The sequence below is a fragment of the Planococcus citri genome, chromosome 2, assembly GCF_950023065.1.
Source record: "Planococcus citri chromosome 2, ihPlaCitr1.1, whole genome shotgun sequence".
NCBI lineage: Eukaryota > Metazoa > Arthropoda > Insecta > Hemiptera > Pseudococcidae > Planococcus > Planococcus citri.
Window position 1 is genome coordinate 1,782,461 of NC_088678.1, and position 21,700 is coordinate 1,804,160.

A 21,700-nucleotide genomic window follows, 5' to 3' on the forward strand; every position below is an offset into this window, starting at 1 on the left:
AAAAAAAAAAAAGAATATAAAACGAAAATATAGGAGCGACGAGATACACCGAGGGATATCTCGTCTCGAATCGAATAAAGCGTTTAATTTGGCGCTTCCTTCTAAGAATGAGTAAAAAAGTTTCACATCGTCAGGGTCATATTCATGATCGAAATGAGAAAAAAAGGCGAAGTTAATTTTCTACAATTGAACACGAAAAGTATACAACAGCGTGGCAGTGATTAAATGCTTCCTGCCAAATCTCAAATCACCATTTTTGTCGACACCGAATTCTAAAAGACTCGATTTGGGTATACTTTTCGCTCGGTAGTTGATATAAACATGTTGTGATTTGCGCAATATTTTAGTTCGTGTTCGAGGTAAGCTTTTGCGCACCTATATCAATTTTTTCCTCTTTCGGATTTAGTTTACCTGTGTTCGAAAATGTTGCCTTTTTAATTTTTTCAAAAATTCGCGTAATCATTCGACTCGAGTCTCGAGTTAATTTTTTTTGTTGTTTTGTTTTTATAGAATGGGGTCTTTAACTCGTTCAGCAGTTTTCGTAGTTCTTTCCTTCGTCTTAAGTTCTTGCTACGGTATACTGATACCAAAACATTATGACCTACATTTGGTCGTCGATCCGTTCAACAAAACGCTCAGTGGCTCGGTTAAAATTAAAATTCATGCGGAAAATAAAACCGATATCGTCCAGTTATCGGCGGATCCCTCGATTGTTGTGAAAAATGTTACCATTTTACCAGAAAACGCAACGTGAGTTATCCACACACCATTATTCCATGTGCATAAAGAACCATATAGGTAATAGATGCCAGCATTGGTATATTTTGGAAATTTTTTCAGTGGTGGTGTTGGGTCCTTTATTGTGACAAAAATTGAGAAAATCAAACCGGACGGTTTGAATATTCACGTTAATCAGAAATTAACGAAAAACCGAACGTTTATAATTCTCGTCAGATTTGAAGCCATTAAACCTCAAAATACGTCAGCGAATTCTTCTATTTACGCGTTTAATGTGACCAGTCGTAATCACGATCAGGCCAAAACTAATAAGACGTAAGTAAACTGATCAACATTTATTACTAGTTTCAAATCTTTAGGCATTTGTACGTATTCGATATTTATTTTCCTGGTTGTAATCCGACTGAAATTTGAGAAAAATATGTACCAATGAAATTTGCAGAACGTCATTCTTCGTCATCGATTTGACAAAAAATTCATCAAAGGCTGTTTTCCCGTGCATTTTCGATTCGTTACTAAGTCCGCACAAAGCTACCTTTAATTTAACCATCGCTCGTCCAAAATCTTACAAATTGGTAACGATTTCACGTTCCAATATCTCGCACATCCAAAGCACGTGAGTACCTATTCAAGTACCTACTTCAATTTTTCCTCGTCGAACTTTTTGTTTGAGGTGGTTTTTCTCACTGTGAATTTTTGCACCATTTTAACAGTCAAAGATCGGATTATTACGAAGATACGTATTGGCAAACTATTCCCATCTCCGTTCGATCATTCGCATTGATCGCCTCAAATGATAGCGAAATTTATCAAGTTGGTCGACAAGAGAATGGAACATGTTCGAGTAAACCAGTGCCCTATGGTTTGAATCGTGATATGCTAGTCTGTATGATGGATTACCTATCAGCATTTTACGGTACACTGATGCCTGGAAATGGTATGACAATTATTGTTATTCCCAGATCAGCCAATATCTCCATCGAAGCTTTCAGTTTAGTCACTGTGAGGTAAGATTTCAACACTATACATAAATTTAAAAAAAAATAATCTCGACTATAATGAGGAAATAACGCCTGCTTTTCACAGCCAATGCAACCCAAACGCCTCTAGTGTTCATTATACTCTGGAACATCTAGTTTACATTCTCAGCTCGCAATGGATAACTTATCGAGTTCACAGCATCAATCCGAATGCATCTGCGATGATCCAATCTTTGAAATCTTTCGCTATGTATGATATTACCCCAAAACTCATTCAAAAAGTATGTTTTCATCCGTGTATTTTAAATTGTGAGATAGGTAATTTTTTCATCGCGATTAATTTACGTTTGGTGATATTTTTTCTAGTCGAACGCTTCTAAATTTAACGATTTCTACGACATGATGACCAGTAATGCCTATCATTCATTGATCAGGAAAGAATGGAACAGAAATCAAAACATTTCCGGATGTTATTTTGTTTTCAGAGGTATGTGCGTATATGACTGTAGTCTTGGGTATTATTTAGAGTGGGGAAGGCGTCGTCCCAATTATGGGCCATTAACGAGCTCTTTAGAAATAATGTAATTTTAATTTCCAATACTGTATTTTGAATTTTTGAAAAAATTTCAACAAAATTGACGAACTGAAATCATAAATACGAGTACCTACCTAGTCACAAATTTTCATTGTAAAAAAAAGACACTTCATTACAAACACGTTTTTTTTTTCGGCTGCATTCCCACTACCAACTTCAGCCAGGTATTTATTGATCAGTGGGACTTGAAAATTATTTGTCTGTGGCACATGGTAACATTGAAAATTGACCCGTTTTAAAGACCTATGACCCATAATTGGGACGTTACCTAATATCTAATTGTAAGTTGGGTAGTTTTTATTTCACATAATATGATAATGATACCTACCTTACCTACAAAAATGAACATAAATATTCTCATAACTCATCGTTAATTTGTTTATTTTAGATGTCTTAGTTTTCAATATGCTGAAGGCCATTCTTGGACCAAAACTCTTCTCTGAAGGCTTAGGTGATTTATTATCAAAGAGGTACGTTTAATTTTTAAAGGGAAGTAATTTTTTGCCCCCCCCCCAAAATGTGTCATCACAACAAGCATTTTTACATTGACAAGAGTTGAATGGACAATAATTAATGACTTTTCCACCATGAAAGTGCCTATGCTTGTCGTGCTGACACCGTTTTTTATCGTGGTGTAAAATCCCGCCCATTTTTAAAGCGAATTCTCGAGCTGTGAAATTTAAGGTATATTTTTGAGAAAAGATTTTTACACTTTTCTTTTTTATGACTCAGCAATCATAATCCAATAAAAGATGACGACATTTGGAGACATCTTACTCACATAGCCATGAAATACGAAGCTCTTGATGTACCAGATTTTCCTCAATCGGTCGAGGAAATCGTGAAACCTTTCATCAACAATTCTCTGTTTTCCATACCTTTATTAGAATTCGATTTCGACTTCTACGGATCGTTTGGTGGTTTCATTCGTCAGGTAAAAACATAATTATAATGTATTTGAAGACTAACAAGAGAGACGTACCTAACTAAATTGAATAAGTAGTGAGGTAGTAGATCAAAATCCCATTTTTCAACTGATACCTCGGTCTAAAAAATGTTGAAATAATTTTTAAAATGAGACCACGAATAAAAAAATGTTGGCAATTTTTTTTGCCCTCATCAAAATTTTTGGTTTTTATGGGGAATAGGGGGGCTGAAAATATTCGCTTTCCCAACTGGAAATCAGTAATTCGTACTCAGCGACCTCAAATCACTCGGAAAACGTTATGAAAAATTTAATTTTTGAACACGATTTTTTGACTCAATTTTGAGCCCAATAATTGGTCATTTCTGGGTGAGAAACGCCTTCTAGAGAGGAAATCCGATGCCGAGAACGAATTCACCGCGTCGACAAACCACCACTGATCTAAATTTTTACTCGATTCGGGGCCAAATTCGAGTGTTCCTTTTCGAAAAACGTACGCCTCATATTTACGGCAAACCGGTTATGCAATTTTATCAACACGTGGTGCAAATACCATTGCAGTAGAGAGAGTATTTAGGCATTATTTGCATTTTTGATGATAATTTGTGAATTATTCAGATTGCTGAGTACAAATCTGGCGTCAATTTAGCGGCCTGTTCGTCTTCATGAAACTAAAATTTTTGAATGAGGATTCATTAACTACATTTTTTTGATTTTTTTTCAAATTGTGGAGCTCTTGATGTCACTTTTTTGAATTTCAGAAAAACTTAAATCAGGAATAATTTTTTCATAGATATGGGTAATTCAACAATCAAGAATCTTTGATTATGAATTGGAATAAATAGCCTGATTTCCGTAATGATAGGCTCTCACAAGGAAGCTATTCCAAATGACAAAATATATTTTTCGAACCAGACAAAATCAAATTAAATTCAATGAACATGCAAAAATACACCACTATCCTAAATTTCAGGTGTTAAATTTCATTTTTCAATTTTTTATCAATTTTTACAAAATTAAATTTGGGCCAAAAACAAGAAAAATCAAAATTTAACCAAATTTACCTAAAAAGTGAAAAGTCGAAATTTGGCCAAAGTAATAATTTTCTATTCGAAATTTCAGATGCTATATGGTTTATTTTTGAATTTTTAGTAAATTTTTGAAAATCGAATTTAGGCCACAAATGAGGAAAAAAACTTGAAATTTCATCATGCTGGTCTGCAAAGCTGAAATTTGCTGTGCAACTTAAGTATTTTTGACCTGCCAAATCGATTGAAAACAGTTTCAAACCATTTTGAGCAGTTCTACCTCTAATAGAAGATTTTTGAAAGTTGAAATTTCCACAAAATTTCACCCAATGACTTTGGATAGCTGAAATTTACTTTACACCTTAATTTCAACATGCTGAGTCGATTGAAGGTAGTTTAGAACCGTTCTGAAACTTCCTGTTGAATTTTGGGAATTCCAGATTTTCAAAGATTGTCATAAAAACCGCCAAAATCAACTTGCGTTTCAAAACCTTTTTTGCTCAACTCAGCATCTTAAAATAAGTGCATGAAGTAAAATTAATTTTTCCAAATTTTCAAGGAAATTCCAAGCCTTAAAAATCTGCTGGAGGCTCCATGCAATACTGCTCAAAACGGTTCAACTGCGTTTCCAATGAATTTAATCATAATTTTGTCACATTCAGATACCCTATGCGTACACCTCAACATTCTTCGATAGCAAACTTTATGCCAATGTGACCGGTTCACCTTTGTGGAAAGTGCCAATTCAGCTGATATTGGAAAACGAAAACTTCACGAGTCAACAAAAATCGTTTGTTTGGGCCAAAACACGAAATCGTGCCATTGCATTGACCAATTTCAGCCAAAAGGAAATTTTATTGCTCAATTCAGAAATACGAGGTAGGTGCCACAGAAAAACTGATGTTATGTACAGATAACCCCTCTTAATTGCATATAAGTATTCTATAACGCTCTGATTTACTTTTTCAGGTCCTTACATCGTGAAATATCGTAAAAGTAACTGGGACATGGTTTTCGAGAAATTCGAATCACTTCCATTGAAATACAGAACGTTGCTGCTAATCGACTTACACGTATTGGCTCATTCCTACCATTATAATTACACCGAGTACATCAAATACCTACCAAAACTAAAACCAACCGAGAAAAACCTACCAGTGTGGAAGACATTCGTGAATTTGATTGGAGATATCGAAACTCGTCTCTTTGGAAACGCCAAAAAATTAGTCACGGTTGGTATAACTCCATAGTAGGCTAATTCTCTAAGAAAAATATCAAGGTTCTACGAACCTGGTACCTAGATAGGCACCTTTTACACGCTAGATGCTTATCGAATACCTAACGATTGCGTAACATTAATTATTACAGAAAATGTTTGTCAAACAATTGACCGCCGTGTACGAAAAATTCTTAAACAAAACGCAAACCGATTTTTGGATGAATGATTTACGCGAATCGGTACAAAAGTACTTATGCAACAATGGCGCTGCAGTTTGTAATCGGACAGCGGATTATAAACTTTTATTGAATAATATCACCAAACCTGATATATCGTTGAAACTTGGATCGTGCGGTGCCATGTTGAATGCTACTTACGATCAATGGTACCAAGTGACTAAAAAAGTTTACGCAGCTTACAAAAATTTCTCAAATTGCGATCGTAACTACGTGATGAAAATTTTAGCCGGATGTACCAAAAATAAACAAGCATTAAATACGTAAGAAAGAGATTGAATTTTTCAAAATATTGCTAAATCTCATAATTTTTTTTTTCATTTTTTGTTTTTTGTTTTTTTTTGACAGGTTCCTAAAAATAGTGTTCCAAAATCATGAAAATAGTACTTTATCTTTGCAAAATACTCCTAGGACTCCTGAAAGCTTAGATAGCTTATTATATTTTGTAAAGAAAACGGATGAAGGATCAGCAGCTTTATTTGAGTTCTTCGCCGCCAATTTCGAAGATATAAAGAAAAAGTAAGTGGATCCATAACGTTATTCATAAATTGTTTTTCAGTAAGAGGGTTGAAAATTTCATGACGTGATTTTCTCACCTGAGGTAACAACTGTAGGGGATGGGGGCGAAAAAAAAATTTCCTAACATCCAGTACCTTTTCTAATAATTAAACCTTTTTTTTTTGTATCAGATACCCAACTCATTTCAAAACCATCCTCTCAGCATCTATCAAGAATTTGAAATGTCCAGAAATGAGCAAAAAAGTAAGTACGATTTGATGAACATCTTTGAAACGTTTTTTAAAAACATTTTCACACAACCGTTCTTCATCAATTATTACAGGTCATCGAATTCCTAAAAGCAAATTCCGCCAAATTAGATCAAGATAAGAACTTTGTTCAAGAAAACGTGCAAAGATTGCAAGAACAGCAAACGTGGGCCAGGGGTACTCAAACTGAAATCGAAAAATTCCTAAACGAAGTATTCAAAACACCTGAGAAATACTTCGGGTATTAGAAGATAAGATACTCATTAAAATAACTATCCTACCTGCTTATTACCTTACCTACCTACCTTTTTTCTACTTCATACTGTTTAAGAACGACGTTTAGGTTAGGTTTCTATACCCGTGTATTAAAATAAATTTTTTATTTATTTCACGAATACAAATGATTTATCAAATTAGAAAAATAATAAGGTGCGTTTAGTGTACAAAAAAAGTTTCTTTTAACTACCATTTAAATAACACGTTATCGTTGATGACTGTCGATAGAGCTTTACTTTCGAGTAAATCGATGTATTTTTCCTCTTTAAAAATTTTCAAATCTAAGTGAGGTCCATAAAGCTGAAAAAAATCATGATATTTATTTAGCCATATTAATTTCAATTCAATAAGGTGGCTCATACTTATAGTAGATGTTGCTTACCCCTTCGAAATTGATATACGTGTTCAGAACATCATCATCTAATGATTTGACAGCGATCACTTGACTGTTGATATTCAAATTTGATGGCGAGTAGTGGTAAATGGAAGTAAGTTTCCTTTGCAGTAATTCCAAAAATTTCATTTGATCTTTATCAATATTGTATTTATCGTCTTCTGTCACTGCTTTATTGATCTGAAATTAAATATGGTGTTGAGGAAAGCGCGTAAAAATTCTTTGGCACTCGAGCAGACTATTTACCTTTTGGTCAAAGCAAAGTTCACACAAATTATCTAAAAATTCGCGACTTCCGAATTTTCCCAAAACTGTTAGTTTATCTTGCATATCTTTTGGAATGCCTTCGATGAGAATAAGTTGGACTCGATCTTCGTGGTTTTGTTCGAGTAAAGATGTCAACTCCATGGCCACAACACCACCCCACGATTCGCCTATTATTGTATAAGGTCCAGTAGGTTGGATTTGTTTAAGAGCCTGTAAAAACAACGTACAGGTACAATAGCGATCGAACCATTTTTGATATTGTACATAAAGAAGCTGCTAATCACCTGAATTAATAACATGGCGGTATTTCTGGGTGACAAATAGGCTAGTGACGATTTAGCGCAGAATACAGGATACATGAGATTTTTAATAATGGGCTGGATTCGTTTAGAGTGCAATCCTGGTATGACGAAAATCGGAAACAGCTGCGTCCTCGTGTCATAATCCGAAACCTTGGAGACAACTTTTTCAAAAACAGGAGTCGTCGAGAAACTATTTTCAAAGCAATCGATTTCCGAATATTGGGGCAAAAATTCTCCAATTTTGGTCAGCTTCGAGTGATCTGGAAATTGATTCAATCAAGTCGATCTATTCAACTTTCAAAATAATCAACTCTTGGGGAATAGATGCTTACCAAATTTGTAACAAAATTGTGACGAATCGGCCATATATATGAGAGGTGAATTTAGACTCCAACAGCTATTTACAATCTTTTCAATACTTCTGATCAGGAACGCTGATTCGGTTATACTTCTGTCCCAAATTATGTTCAAGGCAGGGAGTGATTTTTGATGTCGACTTTCGCTCACTTTGGAGGCATCACATTGTAGGCATATTAATTGCCTTAATTCATCGGCGTATTGCGTTAGTCCACTATTTAGGTTGTTCATTTGTTCTTCATCCTGAAAAAAAAAAACAGTTTTTAAAGAATTTGTTTAAAAAGTAGTGATTTTAGTAACGAGAGAGCGAATTATGGGCTCATTTGACGAGTAGAATTACGAGTAGATAGTTTAAATTTTCAGTCGTCTCAAATTTACAAATAATTATAGGTACCAGTGATAGGCAAAAAGCCAGGTCCAAAGGAGCTAAATTATTAACAGTACGAATCATGTCGATGGTTTCTTCTTTATTATTCACACAGCTCGATGATAAGCGAATTGTGGACAAATCTGGATAATTTTGAATAAATATTTCGAATCGTTTTTGAAACTGGTTGTAATCATTTTCATCGTAAGTTTCTTCGATTAGTACTAATTTCCTGGCATTATGCTGTAAAAGCCACGTTATCAGACTGAACCAAATTTCAGTTTTGTTTCCTAGAAAAAAAATCACAAAATGAAATTTTAAATTTTTTAGCAAAAAAAAAAAAAATAACAGATAATCTTCTATGATGAATTTTACCTATGATTAAATATGTTTTTTCAGAATCGCATAAGAATACATCACTGCGTTGATTTGGCTCGGAAATTTTTTTAATGACTAAACTACGGGAACTGTCGTTTTCTGCTAATGCTCTGCAAAATGTAAAAACAAACTCGTGAAAACTGATACCTACATAATTCCAAAGATGGGTATGATAAATTTGGCACTGGAAAATTTTCAGCCAACCTGTTAATTTGCAACTCATCTAAGGCTTCGTATACTGTTCTTTGGAAAGGAGTGATAATGTTACATTTTAAAGCTGCATCCACCAATCGTTGCAGTTGACTTATGATATGGGGTTGACTTTGTAAATGTGACAGATTCGTTTGGCCATGCATAGTTGCACTCGTTAAAAAGAAACTCATTCCTATTACAGAAAAAAAAGTTATGAAAAGCACAGAATTATTTTTGTGATCCCGACATAGGGAAAAATGCACTACCTTGACCTACTTAATTACATCTTTACCTATACCTGCTTAAAATAACGGGGAAAATACAAGACAATGAGGTGCTAAATTAACCTACCAAGTTCAGATTTCGCCAAGACATCGTTCTGAGACGAATGAATAAATACACCAAAGTGCTTCAAACTCGACGCCGATTGTTTGACTTGTCTTTCATTTTCAGCATTTACAATAATATCGACGCCTTTGCTACCGGTAGCTTTCAGAACTTCGATGTCGATTTGTTTCTCTTGAGTTGAAAATATTCGAAGCAAATGTTCGCTCTGAAATGAAAGAACATGTAATCACCAATTACCAATCTGAGTTCTATAAATTTTTGAACGCATGATCTGAGAGAAATGATAGAGAAATTTCATTAGAGTGGAAAGTTTGAAAATATGAGTGGCTCGCGTACTTTTGGGAATCTCTTCATCAAGTAGTTTGCCTGTTCATTGGTGTCAACTGAAGTAAATACTTCACATTCTAAGCTTAATGAGATAGCTATGCACGCTTCACCCAACATCGAATGGCCATTGTGGACCAAAACTTGAAAGCCGCTTTCCATTTTTCCTTGTATTACCAGAGCATAATAGGCCTGCGTAGAATAAATACATAAATAGTAAATATTCTCTGTTGGCACAAAATTCATTTTTTTTTGTTGTGGTATAATATGGTTTTTAAAAATACTGTAAGGTACCAACTTTAACGTAAGTTAATGGTATAGTAACCGCATCTTCTAAGGACCATTGCTCAGGAACTGACCAGCTGAGCAAAGGATTAACATCACTGGTATCGTTATCTTTCAAGTTAACAAGTCCCATCACTTTTCGCTTATTCGAAATCTTTGTGCCCGAAAACTCGTAAACATTGTTATCAAACTGAAAAATACGAAATCATTCTAATGAAACAATAAATTATTAGGTAGGTACCAAAATATAGAGACCAGAGGGTGGCTCTTGTTTGAAAGTTTCACTTTTGAAAGTAACTTTAAAAATGTTTAAAAATATCCAAAAAAAAATTTTTTGTCAGAATTTTTCAATTTTGTTTGGTCCTATAACTATTTTGATATCTACAAGAAAGGGTTCTTCAAAATTTCGAAACAATTCTGATCAGAAATTAAAATTTTTTTTCTTTTTGGTTTTCATTATTTTCATTATTTTAAATTTGGGTGAGCTTCTTATACAAAGAGACCAATATTGTTGGTGAGTCTGAGGAAGGGTTTTCTTTGAAAAAAATATTGGATAATTATGTAGGTACCAGGTACCTATGTAAGAGAAATTTAACCAGAAATGAAGAATTTTCAACTTTTTTTAACAGACTTGAATTTTTAATTTTCTTTATTTTTTTTTAAGGGGAGGAGGAGGAGGAACCAGAGAGTCGTCGTATCGATAATTTGAAGAAATTTTTTTCCTTGAAAAGTTCTTCTTTTAGAAGCATTCTGACACAAAATTGGAAAGTTCTTCAAGTTGAAAAGTTAACATCTTCAGGAATTTTTTTTCGTAAAAATCAACAACGTCAAAGCAAGAGACAGGAGCAGAAAAATCGAAAAAAAATCAGAAGTGTAGGTAGGTATACAAAAAAGAGTCATTCTAAGAGACGAATAAACCTACTATGCAAAGTATACACCATAAATCTTGCTCTACTCACCGGATATCGAGTTTTTTGGTAAGATTTATGCACAGAAATATACTCTACATTGATGTCTTTCAACCTATGAACAGAAGAAAACTTTATCTATCTCAATTTCTCCTGCATGCCACATAGACTCAAAATGTACCATCATAGTCTTACTTTTTAGCTCTCAAAGCGAATTTTTGAATATCCGTCAACATAGACAATGTCCTCACTAACGATAAATGTCTGATACTGCCCCATGTGCCATCTTTGTAAATATTCATCTTCAAACCCTTTTCCAATTGACTTTGGTAAAATTCGGAATCTTTCGAATATGGAGGGGCGTCTTTATCCATTATAACAAGATATCTGCAAACAAAAATTTAAGAATGAAAATATTCGTCTCCAAGGTGAAACCCGATCATCGGCACAAACCTCAAGGAATGAACTGGTCCAGCTGCACTAATTTGATTGATAACGTCCATAACATCAACCACGTAATCTGAATTCCATTGTAACAAAATAGATTTTTGAGATGTTACACCATATAAATCTTCTTCCAAGTCTTCTAACCAATGAGAATCTTTGTAAGGTGAAATTTTCAGTACATTTTCGTTTATGGGGATCTAAAAAAATAAAACCTCGGGGTAAAATTTTTTTGAAGTCGTCAAATGCAGGTTGGTGGTATTTATTTAGGTACCTATGTATTAAGTACCTATTTTTACAATTTAATATTCCTGGAAGAAGAGACCTACAGATATTTATGTTTGTAACATAGGTTATATATTTAACAATCATCTACCTTCTTCTTCCAAAGTGACATGGTATATTGCTTGGTATCTTCTTCAGTTATTTTGATGAATTGGTCGAGAGTTTTTGACTTTTTACCAAAACATAACAGAAATACATCTTCGGCTAAATCGCCAATTTGAGACAGTCCATTAGCAAATGATTCGGTTTCTTCGCAGACAATGAAGTATTTGCTGTACTTGGCACTTCGCCTTTTACCATTTTTGAAATGTTTTTCATCGTGTACCGTAACATCAATCTGTCAAAATAATGACCAATTGAATGATTACTAAAAATCAACTAGGCCTATATTATTTTGTCATTATTTTATACCACTGGCTTTTTGTCAAGCAACAGACTTTTATTTTAAAGCCTAAACGCATGAAACACTTACCTGAGTTTCAGGTAGCTCTCTGTATAACATTTCCAGAAGCAATTTGATATGAAATTTATCTTCATTGAGATCATTTGCCAGAATAACATTGACCGGAGGTAATTTATCGCTCTTATCCAACTCAACTTCTGTATAAAATGTTTCACCAATAATTTGACCGCATAAATTGAAAAAGTTTTCAATGCTCTAAAATACATAAGTAAAGATAGACAGGTAAGTAAATTTTTTTTTTTAATGGAAATGATTCCACGAATTAAAAATACCAAAAAAAAAATCAAATCCAACCTGAGTCTGAGGATTATTATAAGGCACAAACTGTATATCTTGTAACAAAAGGTCATTTTTACTCGACGTTGCAGGTATAAAAGTGGTTCGAAAACCAGCCAACTCTAAACCAGGTCCTTTGACAATATTTGTGTTCTTATCGTATGTAATATTGACCACGGTTCCTAAAATTTGAGCAGAAAGGGTTAGAGGACGGTGAAAAAATAATTCAAAAATTCTCCAAATCATTTTCGAACATTAGCTACCTGATTGCATATTCGAATATTTTTCCATTTCGATAGCCAATCTAAGGAAGAAAGAAGGCAAAACTGCACCACTTTCTTTGGTACACAAATCGTAAAGCATTATCACGTGAGCAATGGTGTTGATTAGGTATGATAAATTATCCTCCCAAATCAATGAAGCGTGACATCCTAAAATGAATCAAATGTTCATGATCGATGATCATTCATGTTTTATGTGAATGTGAGGGCGGTGCACAACTTATATACCTTCGTTGGTGAATATAATTTCAACGATGCGACTGAATTGTTGTGAAAAGTACATCGAATGTTGTTGGAAAATTTCTTGGATTTCGTTTCGATTGAATGTTATGCAATCGTTGAGATCGTTTTCGCTGGATTCTTCGTATGGTGTAAGATTTTCTTGCGAATATTTCAATGTTCCATTCATTATTACGGTGTTGTCTTGTGTTATTTCAAAATTACCACTTCCGTATTGAACTTGAGTGTAAACAGAAACGCAATCTAGACGAATTTACGAGTATAAGATCGTTAGATAAGTATGAAGAGTGTTGAAGTGGGAGGGGGAAATAAGAAAATGATACTTACTGTTGGTAGTAACCTCTACAAAATTTTCAATATTGACGTTTTCAAAAACCAAAATAGGATCATTTGTTTCATAAGCTTGTAAAGTCTCAAACTAAAAAAGCAGAAGAAAAACATTCGCATGAAAAAAGATGGATAGAAATAAGATTCTAACTAGATAGGTACAAAAGCTACCGCCATTGCTTACCAAAAATAATGTAAATGGCACTAAAATTTTATTTTGAATTTTATATCCTGTTAAAAATCTCCATTTCTGATCTCGAAGGCTGATTTCCAATGGTTTTATTTTTGACTGAAAAAAAAAGAATAATAATTTGACTTTAAATAGTCACTTATAAATTACATTTGAGGTGTCAGATGTGCTAGCCATTTTGAAAATTTCAGGTTTGTTAGAGACCACCTCATATTATATCACTGGGGAAATTCAAAGCCCACTGAATTTTTCGCAGCGTAAAAATGCGAATCAAGTTTGATTTCTAAAGCACTTTTAACTAGTTGGGCTGCAGATTGAATTAGATAAAAGGCACATACCGTATCAGGATAAACATTCAATTCCCAGTCATTTTCATGATTCCACGTCGCCAGGGTGGCCAAACTAGGCGTTCCTTTCGCGACAGGGTATTCAACAGCAGGATAGATAGCATTGACATCAGGTTGCAAGCCAACCACATAAAGCCTACAATAACAAATAAGACATTACAACACTAAAATAAACCATTAGGACGTTTATGGAGATAGGTACCCTGTATATTTTCTCATATCGACAACATTTTACTTACTTTCCGATAGAACTCAGCAAGAAATTCAACGGGCTACTGATTTCTCGCTTGCCCAATGGGATACAGAAGCACGATTCTGGAGCAGTTCTTTTCAAAATACCTTGAAACAATCCATGAGGTGAAATTTCAATCACAATCGCTTCCTCGGGAATATGAGCGCATGCTTCGGCGAAATAAACTGTTCCCAAGAAATTATTGACGTGATATTGAGCTGAACTATATTGAGCTGCGGGGGTGTTCCAGTTTTGCTCAGGAACTGATGTGGAAATCCAACGAGAGGATCTTTTTTTCGGTTCTGGTACCACCTAAAATGAAAATTGAAAATATGCTAATAATTTCACAGTTCTATTCATTTAAAAAATGATTTCTTCAAGAAATGATTGCCAATAGGTCTTATATAGGTACCTTTGAAACATTCTCGAGGACAAAAGGTGCTAGTGGTCTGACTTGTCTCGAATGATACGCCACGTAATTTGAATTTACAGCTCGTACGAAAATATTTTGCCTCTTCAACTCATCCATGTAGGCTTGAACTTCATCCAGAGGTCCAGAAATCGTTGTACTGTCCGCAGAATTATGACAGGCAATTTGCACATTTTCGGGTAGGTCGGTGAGTTTATCGTATCCTAAACCTATTACACAAAAATTTCGCATAAAACTTGTTTTTGTCTGGATATTTTTTTCTATTGTGTAGTTGAGCTTACCAACAGCAGCCATCAATCCTTTCTTCAGTGGTGTTTCTTGAGAAGCTTTTCCTCTGAAATAAGCTGCCATGATGGTCTGATATCTTGTAAAGCATCCGTCAGCATATGCGCATCCATTTTCACCCAGAGAATGTCCAAACATTCCATCTGGTTCTATGCCAACTGCCTTCAACACGTCTACCATTCCTATCTGTATAATTTTAAAAAAATTTACAGGCATTCATTTTTTCAAAGTGGGAATTTCCAATCCTCCTAGAATAAATTTAAATAGGTAGGTAGAGGTACCTGAACAGCAGCAATTCCAACGAAACTGTTGACAACATCTTTCAACACAGTAGGATCAAAACTGGTGATGACGTTGACTATGTCAATTCCTAAAGGTCTCAGATAGGAATCCAGTTCCTTAATGGTTTCAGCGAAAACAGGAAGGTTCATCAAATCTGCCCCCATTCCAGGCCACTGAGATCCCATACCAGCAAATACATACCATACTGGTCGCTTGTGGACGGTTCCAGATTCCTATGAAAAATGTTCGTTTCAAATCATAAAATTCAAAAATGGTAATTTTAAACGCATCCACGTGAAGATACTTATCTTACCAAAGTAAAATGAATCTTTTTTTCTGTAGCTCCGAGAATAGTGAATCCTCTATAAAAATGTCCAGTCATACTTTCTCTAAAAACATCGTTGATCATGGAAAAATATTCGGCATCGTATGGCATAGATTCCAGCTAAAATAGATACATCGAACGGATATACTCAACTTGAACTACGAGTGAATTATTTTACTATAAGAATGGTACCCAGTTACCTACCTTATCTATCATGCCAAGGATTCCTGGCTCGTGCCTGGCTGACACCAAAACTAAACGAGGAATTTGCTCGTTTCGATTCACTACGAGCTTCTTTTCTTTTGAGTTCGGTTTCAATAGCACGTGGCCAACAGACGAGCAAAGCCCGACGCAGTTCACCGCTGCCAACTTTCCATTTGGAAAGGGAATCTGGTTGGTGACAATCTACGACGAGTGAACAGAAAACCCCTCGTGAATTATGCATCATGAGTATAGGTATCGCCATTGCTCGTAATTTACCTTCATTTCGTTGGTCTGCAATTTTTTGATATTTTTATTAGGGTTATCGAAATCCAAATTGGGCGGAATGACTCCAGAATCCAAACAAATTAAAGTTTTTGCAATAGACATCAACGAAGCAGATCCTTCCGTATGACCTAGATTACTTTTAACCGACCCAATTGGCAAGGTTTCCTTTCGTTGACTGCAAATAACGTCTCCAATCGCGTTCAGTTCGATTTCATCTAAATACTGAAATAAAAAACTTCTTCGATAAAATTTATCCATCTCACTTCAAACGAAGAAGTGGTGTTTGAATATAAAAAATTGCCTACTTTATCAGCCGAGCCATCGGCTTCGAGATACGCAATATCATCCATTGGTACGGGATAGTCGTTGTAAAATTTTTTGAAAAAGTCTGCGAAAGCTTCCTCTCGAGGTTTTAGAAATGTATTCGCCTTTTCTCCGCAAAAAGTAGCATCCACGTGAGAAACATGAGCGTAAATTCGTTTCGCCTCATTGGCTCTTTGTAAGAATAGAAAAACCACTCCTTCGCTCCTACCATAACCATTTGCTAAAAAGTTGAATATTTCCATTAATGAGATATCCATTTTGTTGATCAACTTGGCCATTTCACATCAACTCGATCAATTTAATTCAATTTTCGAAGACATGCTTTTTGATTCATCTGCTCAATTTTTTCACAACACTTGGGTACCTGCCTACCGAACAATAAAGAAAACTATCCAGAGTGAATGTTCATTAAAAGAATGAATTTTACTGTGTCATTCGTCTCTAGGATAGTTGAAGAAAATTATTTTCTCGGCGGAATCAATATTTTTGAGGAAATTTGCGTTTACTTCGGTAGGTATCTAAATTAGGACGATGCAGCTATTTTTCTGAAAAAGATATTGCAAGGCATAGGTCGTCAAAAAGAAAAAAAATCACACTGAATTTTCTTTTACGACCTTTACAAATTTCTGACCAATTTTTTTCAAAATCGATACCTACCTTTATTGTGTTAATTCATGAAAATTCAAAGTTATTCTACCCCAAAATGATTTTGAAAACAACGTTTTTACTGCTTAAAATTGTTGACAGAAAATTTTCAATTTTATCACGTTTTTCAACACTGAAACTCGAAAACTACCTTTGCTGAGTCATTTTCGAATTTCTACTCGGTTGAAAGCCTTCATACGTAGGTACTCCATGCAAATAATTTTCGTGGTAATTTTGGATGGTTTTAATACCTACATTTTCAGCATTTTCTTCTGCCCTTTTGATAGGTAGATTTTTATCTATGCTGTGATGATTTTATCAGTCAAAATGAAACGAATTTAATCTTTTTTTCCAATTAGGTATTTTTATGCCATTTTAACTGTGATTTAAATTTTTTTTCTTTGCAGTTTTCACTTTTTTAAAAATCTCATTCAAATTCTGCCCATTTTAAGTAATTTTTGGTGATTTTAGTGCTTTTCTAGTACCTGCCTATTTTCATACAATCCATGTTTTAACTACGTTTCTTAGAAATTTTGATTGTGATGTTTTTATGCCATATAGGGTTTCAACTAAATGAGTAAGTACATATGTCTTATCACTATGCAATTTTTGTGAACGTTTTTCCAATTTATCAATTTTTCAAATTTTGAGACAATTTTAATGTTTTTGAAGGTATTTTTTCATTTTTTAAAACATGTTTTATGACGTTTTGTGCAAATTTTTCTTCATTTCATTAGTGTTTTGTAATTTTTATTGATCTTATTGCTTTTTAAAACGTTTTTATGCCATTTTAACGTGTTTTGACGAAATTATCTGTGCAATTTTTGGAATTTTCGAGGATTTTTTGGTATTTTTATGCATCAAATTTTATGGAACTTTTTGCATTTTTTAAAAGTAAGTGTTTTTGCTTTTTTCAACGTTTATCGTAACGATGTTTTCAATTGAAAAATTCAACTTCAAGTTCTTAATAATTTGAAAACATTTTTTTTGAATCAGATTTCAACTTATTGAACGGTGAATCGAGTTCTGAGCTATGGAATAAACGAAGCCCTCCCCCTCCTATTCAACTTCCTGAGTGAGCTAGGGGCGAACCAGTGATGGTTTTCTCTATTTTGAACGGTAGATATTGCGGGGAAAAAATCAAACGAAATTAAAAGACACGACTTCGAATTGCCGATCAACTGATCAAATTGACGTGGCATAGTGAGTGACCCATGAATGCAAGGAGGCATGGGCTAGATCATTACCATCTTCTTGATAAGGTTTACACGTGCCATCTGGACTCAATTTATTTAATCCTAACCAGTGCTGAGATAGATCGGGGAACATGATGACGTTCGATACTCCTACAATAGCGCCATCCACACGTCCAACTTTAATGTCATGCACTGCTGATTTCAAACATTCGATTCCTCCAACCCAAGTTGAATCGATTGTCCAACTCGGACCTACACGATACAGCAAAAATATAGATATCGATTGCCATCGTTTTCACGACAAAATCAGTACACAACATTTTCCAACCTTGCAAATTCAAGACGTAAGATATACGATTAGCCAAAAGAGCTCTGACATGAGCCAGCAACCAAAATTTGGCGGTTAATTTTTCATCGCAGCCGACAGCTTCGGAATCACTGATACATGAGTTGGTGTACACAGCGATATTAGCACTTCGCAGGCTTTTCGGGTTCACTCCTAAATACAGGAAATATAAAATAATGCTCGTAAAACCCCCTATATTAAGCCATCACTTTCATCGCAGATTTGTGATCGCTGAAATAGACACTTACCGGCGTCCATTATAGCTTCGTAAGCTCTTTCGATGGCTACCCTAGTTAAAGGGTCCATCATTCCGGCCACTCCGGAATAGATACCGAAAAAAGTGTCATCGAATTTTTTCACCACGCTTACTTGTCCAGTTGCAGAGGGCACGTTCCATTCGTCTAAAAAATTGATCCGTTTCAAATTTATTCAATTTATGGCGCAATTTCAATCTATACTTGAACGAGTATTATGTACTTCGCCAAGTAATTTATGCAGCAGTGATTTACCCATTGTTTGAATCAAATTTGCATCGTAATTCGCTACATTAACTTACATGTGCTATACTTGTCGTGTAATGACACTTTACAAGGTTTGAAATTTTACTCGATTTATTACCCGAAGGCCAAGGTGATTTATTTCTCAGAATCGTGGGTTTTCTTCGGTTTCATTTTTATTTGAACTTTGCATTGTCGCGGTAAAATAAATTGATGCCCTAATTGAAAAATATGTAGATGAACTGAAAGATTAAAGATATTCATTTTGAAATCGAATCAAAACTCTAATTCTTAATCATTTCAATTCTCCCCTGAAGTTTTTGATAAAGTTGCCTTCGGAAATTTTTCATAACTGCACAAATTAAGCTATTAGTTTGAAAATCACATTTTTGGCACGCCATTCATCGTGTGCATTTAGAGAAAAAACCTAACTCAGTTCTTCAGGCCTACTGACGTAATAGGTCGATAGATTTGGCGTCAATTTTCGACTTAATCTTCACAATAAAGAATCAATTTACCTAAGCTACTTATAGTTTCAAAACATTTGCTACGTAAGCTCTGTTTTGTCTATTTTCTCGGACGCAGTAAAAAAATTTCCATTGCCAAAATAAACAATCACCAGATAAATCAGAATACACTCTGCAGGTATTCTAATATATGAATGAATGGCAACTCTGGTAGGTCTATAGGTACCTAGTCATCGTATCAATTTCAATATTATCGATAATTGTACTCACCCTTATTCCAGCGACAATTCTGATCCGTAACCAAATTAATTTTTTCCAATAACTTTTGCTTAAGCTCATCCAAGTTATCGCAAGATGGAAACTTTCCACTCACTCCGGATATAACCACATCGTATAATTCCTCTTCGGTATCCATATCAATGGGGCAAAGATTCTTAAACGAATAAAACCTTCGAACGTAGAAACACCATATATTATGAGAACACGCGACCGCTTATATATATCTAGAAAATAATCGTACAAATGCACCAGGATGAAAAAAAAAAACAACCACCCGATCTGATAACGACGACGTGCGAACAAGAAGTGACTTCTCCTCACGCTTGAGGTGCGGATCGAAGAAAATGTATTCGTGAACTTTGACCCGAACTTGGAGGCTTTAAATATTCAAGCATTCTTTGCCCTCTAGACGGATTTGTCGGTTGTGATCTGATCCAATTACTGACCTTGGTATCTGTTTGAAGTAAAAAGGTACACAGATGTTCCGTTCTTTTTCCAATTAAAGGCTAATATTGAAATTTTTGAGAAATTCCTTTGTCGCATCGGAGGAAGTACATACGGCATACGTACAATGTTACATTGCATACAACCTAATCAGTTACGACTTACGAGGTATGAATGAAAGGGGCGCATCGAGCATCGAGTTGTTTATGTATCATTAATATGTATCGATGCGCTGCTAATCGTATACCAATGCTGGTTACGAGTCTAATTAACCATGCACCAACGTCCGTAGGTTGTAAACGTTGTTAAATACGTACAAATTTGCAACTCGAATTTTACTTTCATTTTTTTTTAATTCGGTGCTCTTGAAATCGTTTTTAAAAAAATCGCAGTTTTTTACTTTCCTCTCTTCGTCGTGTAAAGGGACAGAGGCAACGACAGATTAGTGATATAACAAGAATCTTTCATACTCTCATACAACGCGAATTATCAAAGGCACGATGAATTAAAAAAAAATTATATATATTTGCTTATATCGACGAGCAGGGTGTCTTGATAAAAGCATCCATGATAAACGACTCGGTGTTTTTAAAGTGGTTTCGAATTATATTAGTAAAATAGGACCGCATCCGATGAGGGCCATTAAACGAAATTGCGTAGCTAAAATCGTTTATTAAATCATGTGCTATATTTCTCACAATATACAATTACCTGGCTGTTAGTTACATTAGTCATTAAACAGCATCCCCGCGTCCTGGCATCTAGAAAAGATGTTCACCCTATCTTAACGCATTAATATAGAAAAAGGGATGTTATTATTTATTACTTAACAAACAACACGTACCGTATTGCCCACCCTCTTCATCCTTATTGTCAGGTTGTTTCGCTCTTTCTCTCTTCTGCGGATGCGCGCTGACATCAGTTGTTAGTGGGTACGTTTCTCTTTAAAATATCATTAACCGAGAAATTCGATTATTAATTCGGTTAATGAATGAGTAAAAAAGCATTCACCGAAATGGCTGATTGCAAAAAAGATTGAACTCGTGGATTAATATCGAGTGGAATTTATGGTGCACAGGTAGCTGTAGGGGTGGATTTAGCATTAACAGTACCCAGGCAAAATAAAATTTGTCCTCTTCCCAGCCCCATTATTTTCAAATTTGAAATTTAGAATTATACAGATAATAGGCGCACTTATTAATACGAAAATTTACATTTTCTTAAAAAAATTGTTTTGATAGTTTTTTTTTTAATTTTATTTTTCATTTTCAAAGGAAGAGGTCTTAAAAAAATGACGTGGAAAAGTATTAAATTTTCAAGTTGAGAAATTAATTTTTCAATTTAAAAGTTGTCTTTTGATGAGTTTATTTAGTTCAATGATTGTCCCCTTTACAAATTTGAATTTGTTTATATTTATTACAATTTACGTGAAAACCACTTTTTTATAATTTCGGAAAATTTTTCAAACCTTACAAAGATAGATCGAAAGATCATGCAAAAATTCATCACCTGTCAAAATTTCAAGTGCTACAGTGCGTTTTTAGATTTTTGGTGAATTTTTGAAAATCTAATTTAGGCCAAAAATGAGGGAAAAAATCAAAATTTTACCAAATTGACCAAGAGAGCTGAAATTTGGGATATACCCCATTCTCGACATGCCAAATCGATTGGAAACGGTTTCAATCCGTTTTGAGCAGTTCTGGAGCCTCCAGCAGATTTT

General features: G+C 34.6%; 2 protein-coding genes across 3 annotated transcripts; one reads left to right on the forward strand and one right to left on the reverse strand.

Moving 5' to 3' along the window:
* Positions 1–203: 203 nt before the first annotated feature.
* LOC135833944 (uncharacterized) lies at positions 204–6,879 on the forward strand. 2 transcript variants are annotated; one of them, XM_065347775.1, is made up of 15 exons: positions 204–359; positions 511–750; positions 841–1,053; positions 1,181–1,354; positions 1,452–1,745; positions 1,825–1,999; positions 2,085–2,205; positions 2,702–2,783; positions 3,046–3,247; positions 4,929–5,145; positions 5,236–5,498; positions 5,635–5,984; positions 6,070–6,240; positions 6,411–6,483; positions 6,563–6,879. In XM_065347775.1, the coding sequence occupies exons 2-15, from the start codon at positions 512–514 to the stop codon at positions 6,734–6,736; spliced, it is 2,748 nt and encodes a 915-aa protein (XP_065203847.1). In that variant the 5' UTR covers positions 204–359; position 511; the 3' UTR covers positions 6,737–6,879. The 2 variants fall into 2 exon arrangements, with proteins under 2 accessions (XP_065203847.1, XP_065203848.1); XM_065347776.1 differs by lacking the exon at positions 204–359 and having other exon boundaries at positions 366–750.
* LOC135833943 (fatty acid synthase-like) lies at positions 6,852–19,848 on the reverse strand. The gene is made up of 34 exons (XM_065347774.1): positions 19,528–19,848; positions 18,542–18,694; positions 18,276–18,446; positions 17,999–18,199; positions 16,088–16,326; positions 15,774–16,004; positions 15,498–15,698; positions 15,282–15,413; positions 14,968–15,201; positions 14,683–14,872; positions 14,384–14,610; positions 13,979–14,283; positions 13,731–13,875; positions 13,387–13,491; positions 13,203–13,293; positions 12,864–13,118; positions 12,618–12,785; positions 12,373–12,536; positions 12,088–12,273; positions 11,707–11,952; positions 11,340–11,530; positions 11,082–11,273; positions 10,938–11,001; positions 9,992–10,168; positions 9,706–9,885; positions 9,373–9,574; positions 9,034–9,214; positions 8,827–8,939; positions 8,479–8,741; positions 8,060–8,327; positions 7,710–7,987; positions 7,405–7,635; positions 7,147–7,338; positions 6,852–7,064 (listed from the first exon to the last, which is right to left on the reverse strand). Exons 1-34 carry the CDS (start codon positions 19,670–19,672, stop codon positions 6,951–6,953), a joined length of 6,435 nt encoding a protein of 2,144 aa, XP_065203846.1. The 5' UTR covers positions 19,673–19,848; the 3' UTR covers positions 6,852–6,950.
* Positions 19,849–21,700: the final 1,852 nt, after the last annotated feature.

Bases quoted from the DNA above. Each gene is read 5' to 3' on its own strand.
- LOC135833944 (XM_065347775.1), top strand. From the start codon at position 512: ATGGGGTCTTTAACTCGTTCAGCAGTTTTCGTAGTTCTTTCCTTCGTC. The intron at 2,206-2,701 runs GTATGTGCGTAT...TGTTTATTTTAG, and splicing joins ATGTTATTTTGTTTTCAGAG to ATGTCTTAGTTTTCAATATG. The intron at 5,985-6,069 runs GTAAGAAAGAGA...TTTTTTTGACAG, and splicing joins AATAAACAAGCATTAAATAC to GTTCCTAAAAATAGTGTTCC.
- LOC135833943 (XM_065347774.1), bottom strand. From the start codon at position 19,672: ATGGATACCGAAGAGGAATTATACGATGTGGTTATATCCGGAGTGAGT. The intron at 18,447-18,541 runs GTAAGTGTCTAT...TCCTGTATTTAG, and splicing joins CGAAGCTATAATGGACGCCG to GAGTGAACCCGAAAAGCCTG. The intron at 13,119-13,202 runs GTAAGTATCATT...AAATTCGTCTAG, and splicing joins TGTAGAGGTTACTACCAACA to ATTGCGTTTCTGTTTACACT.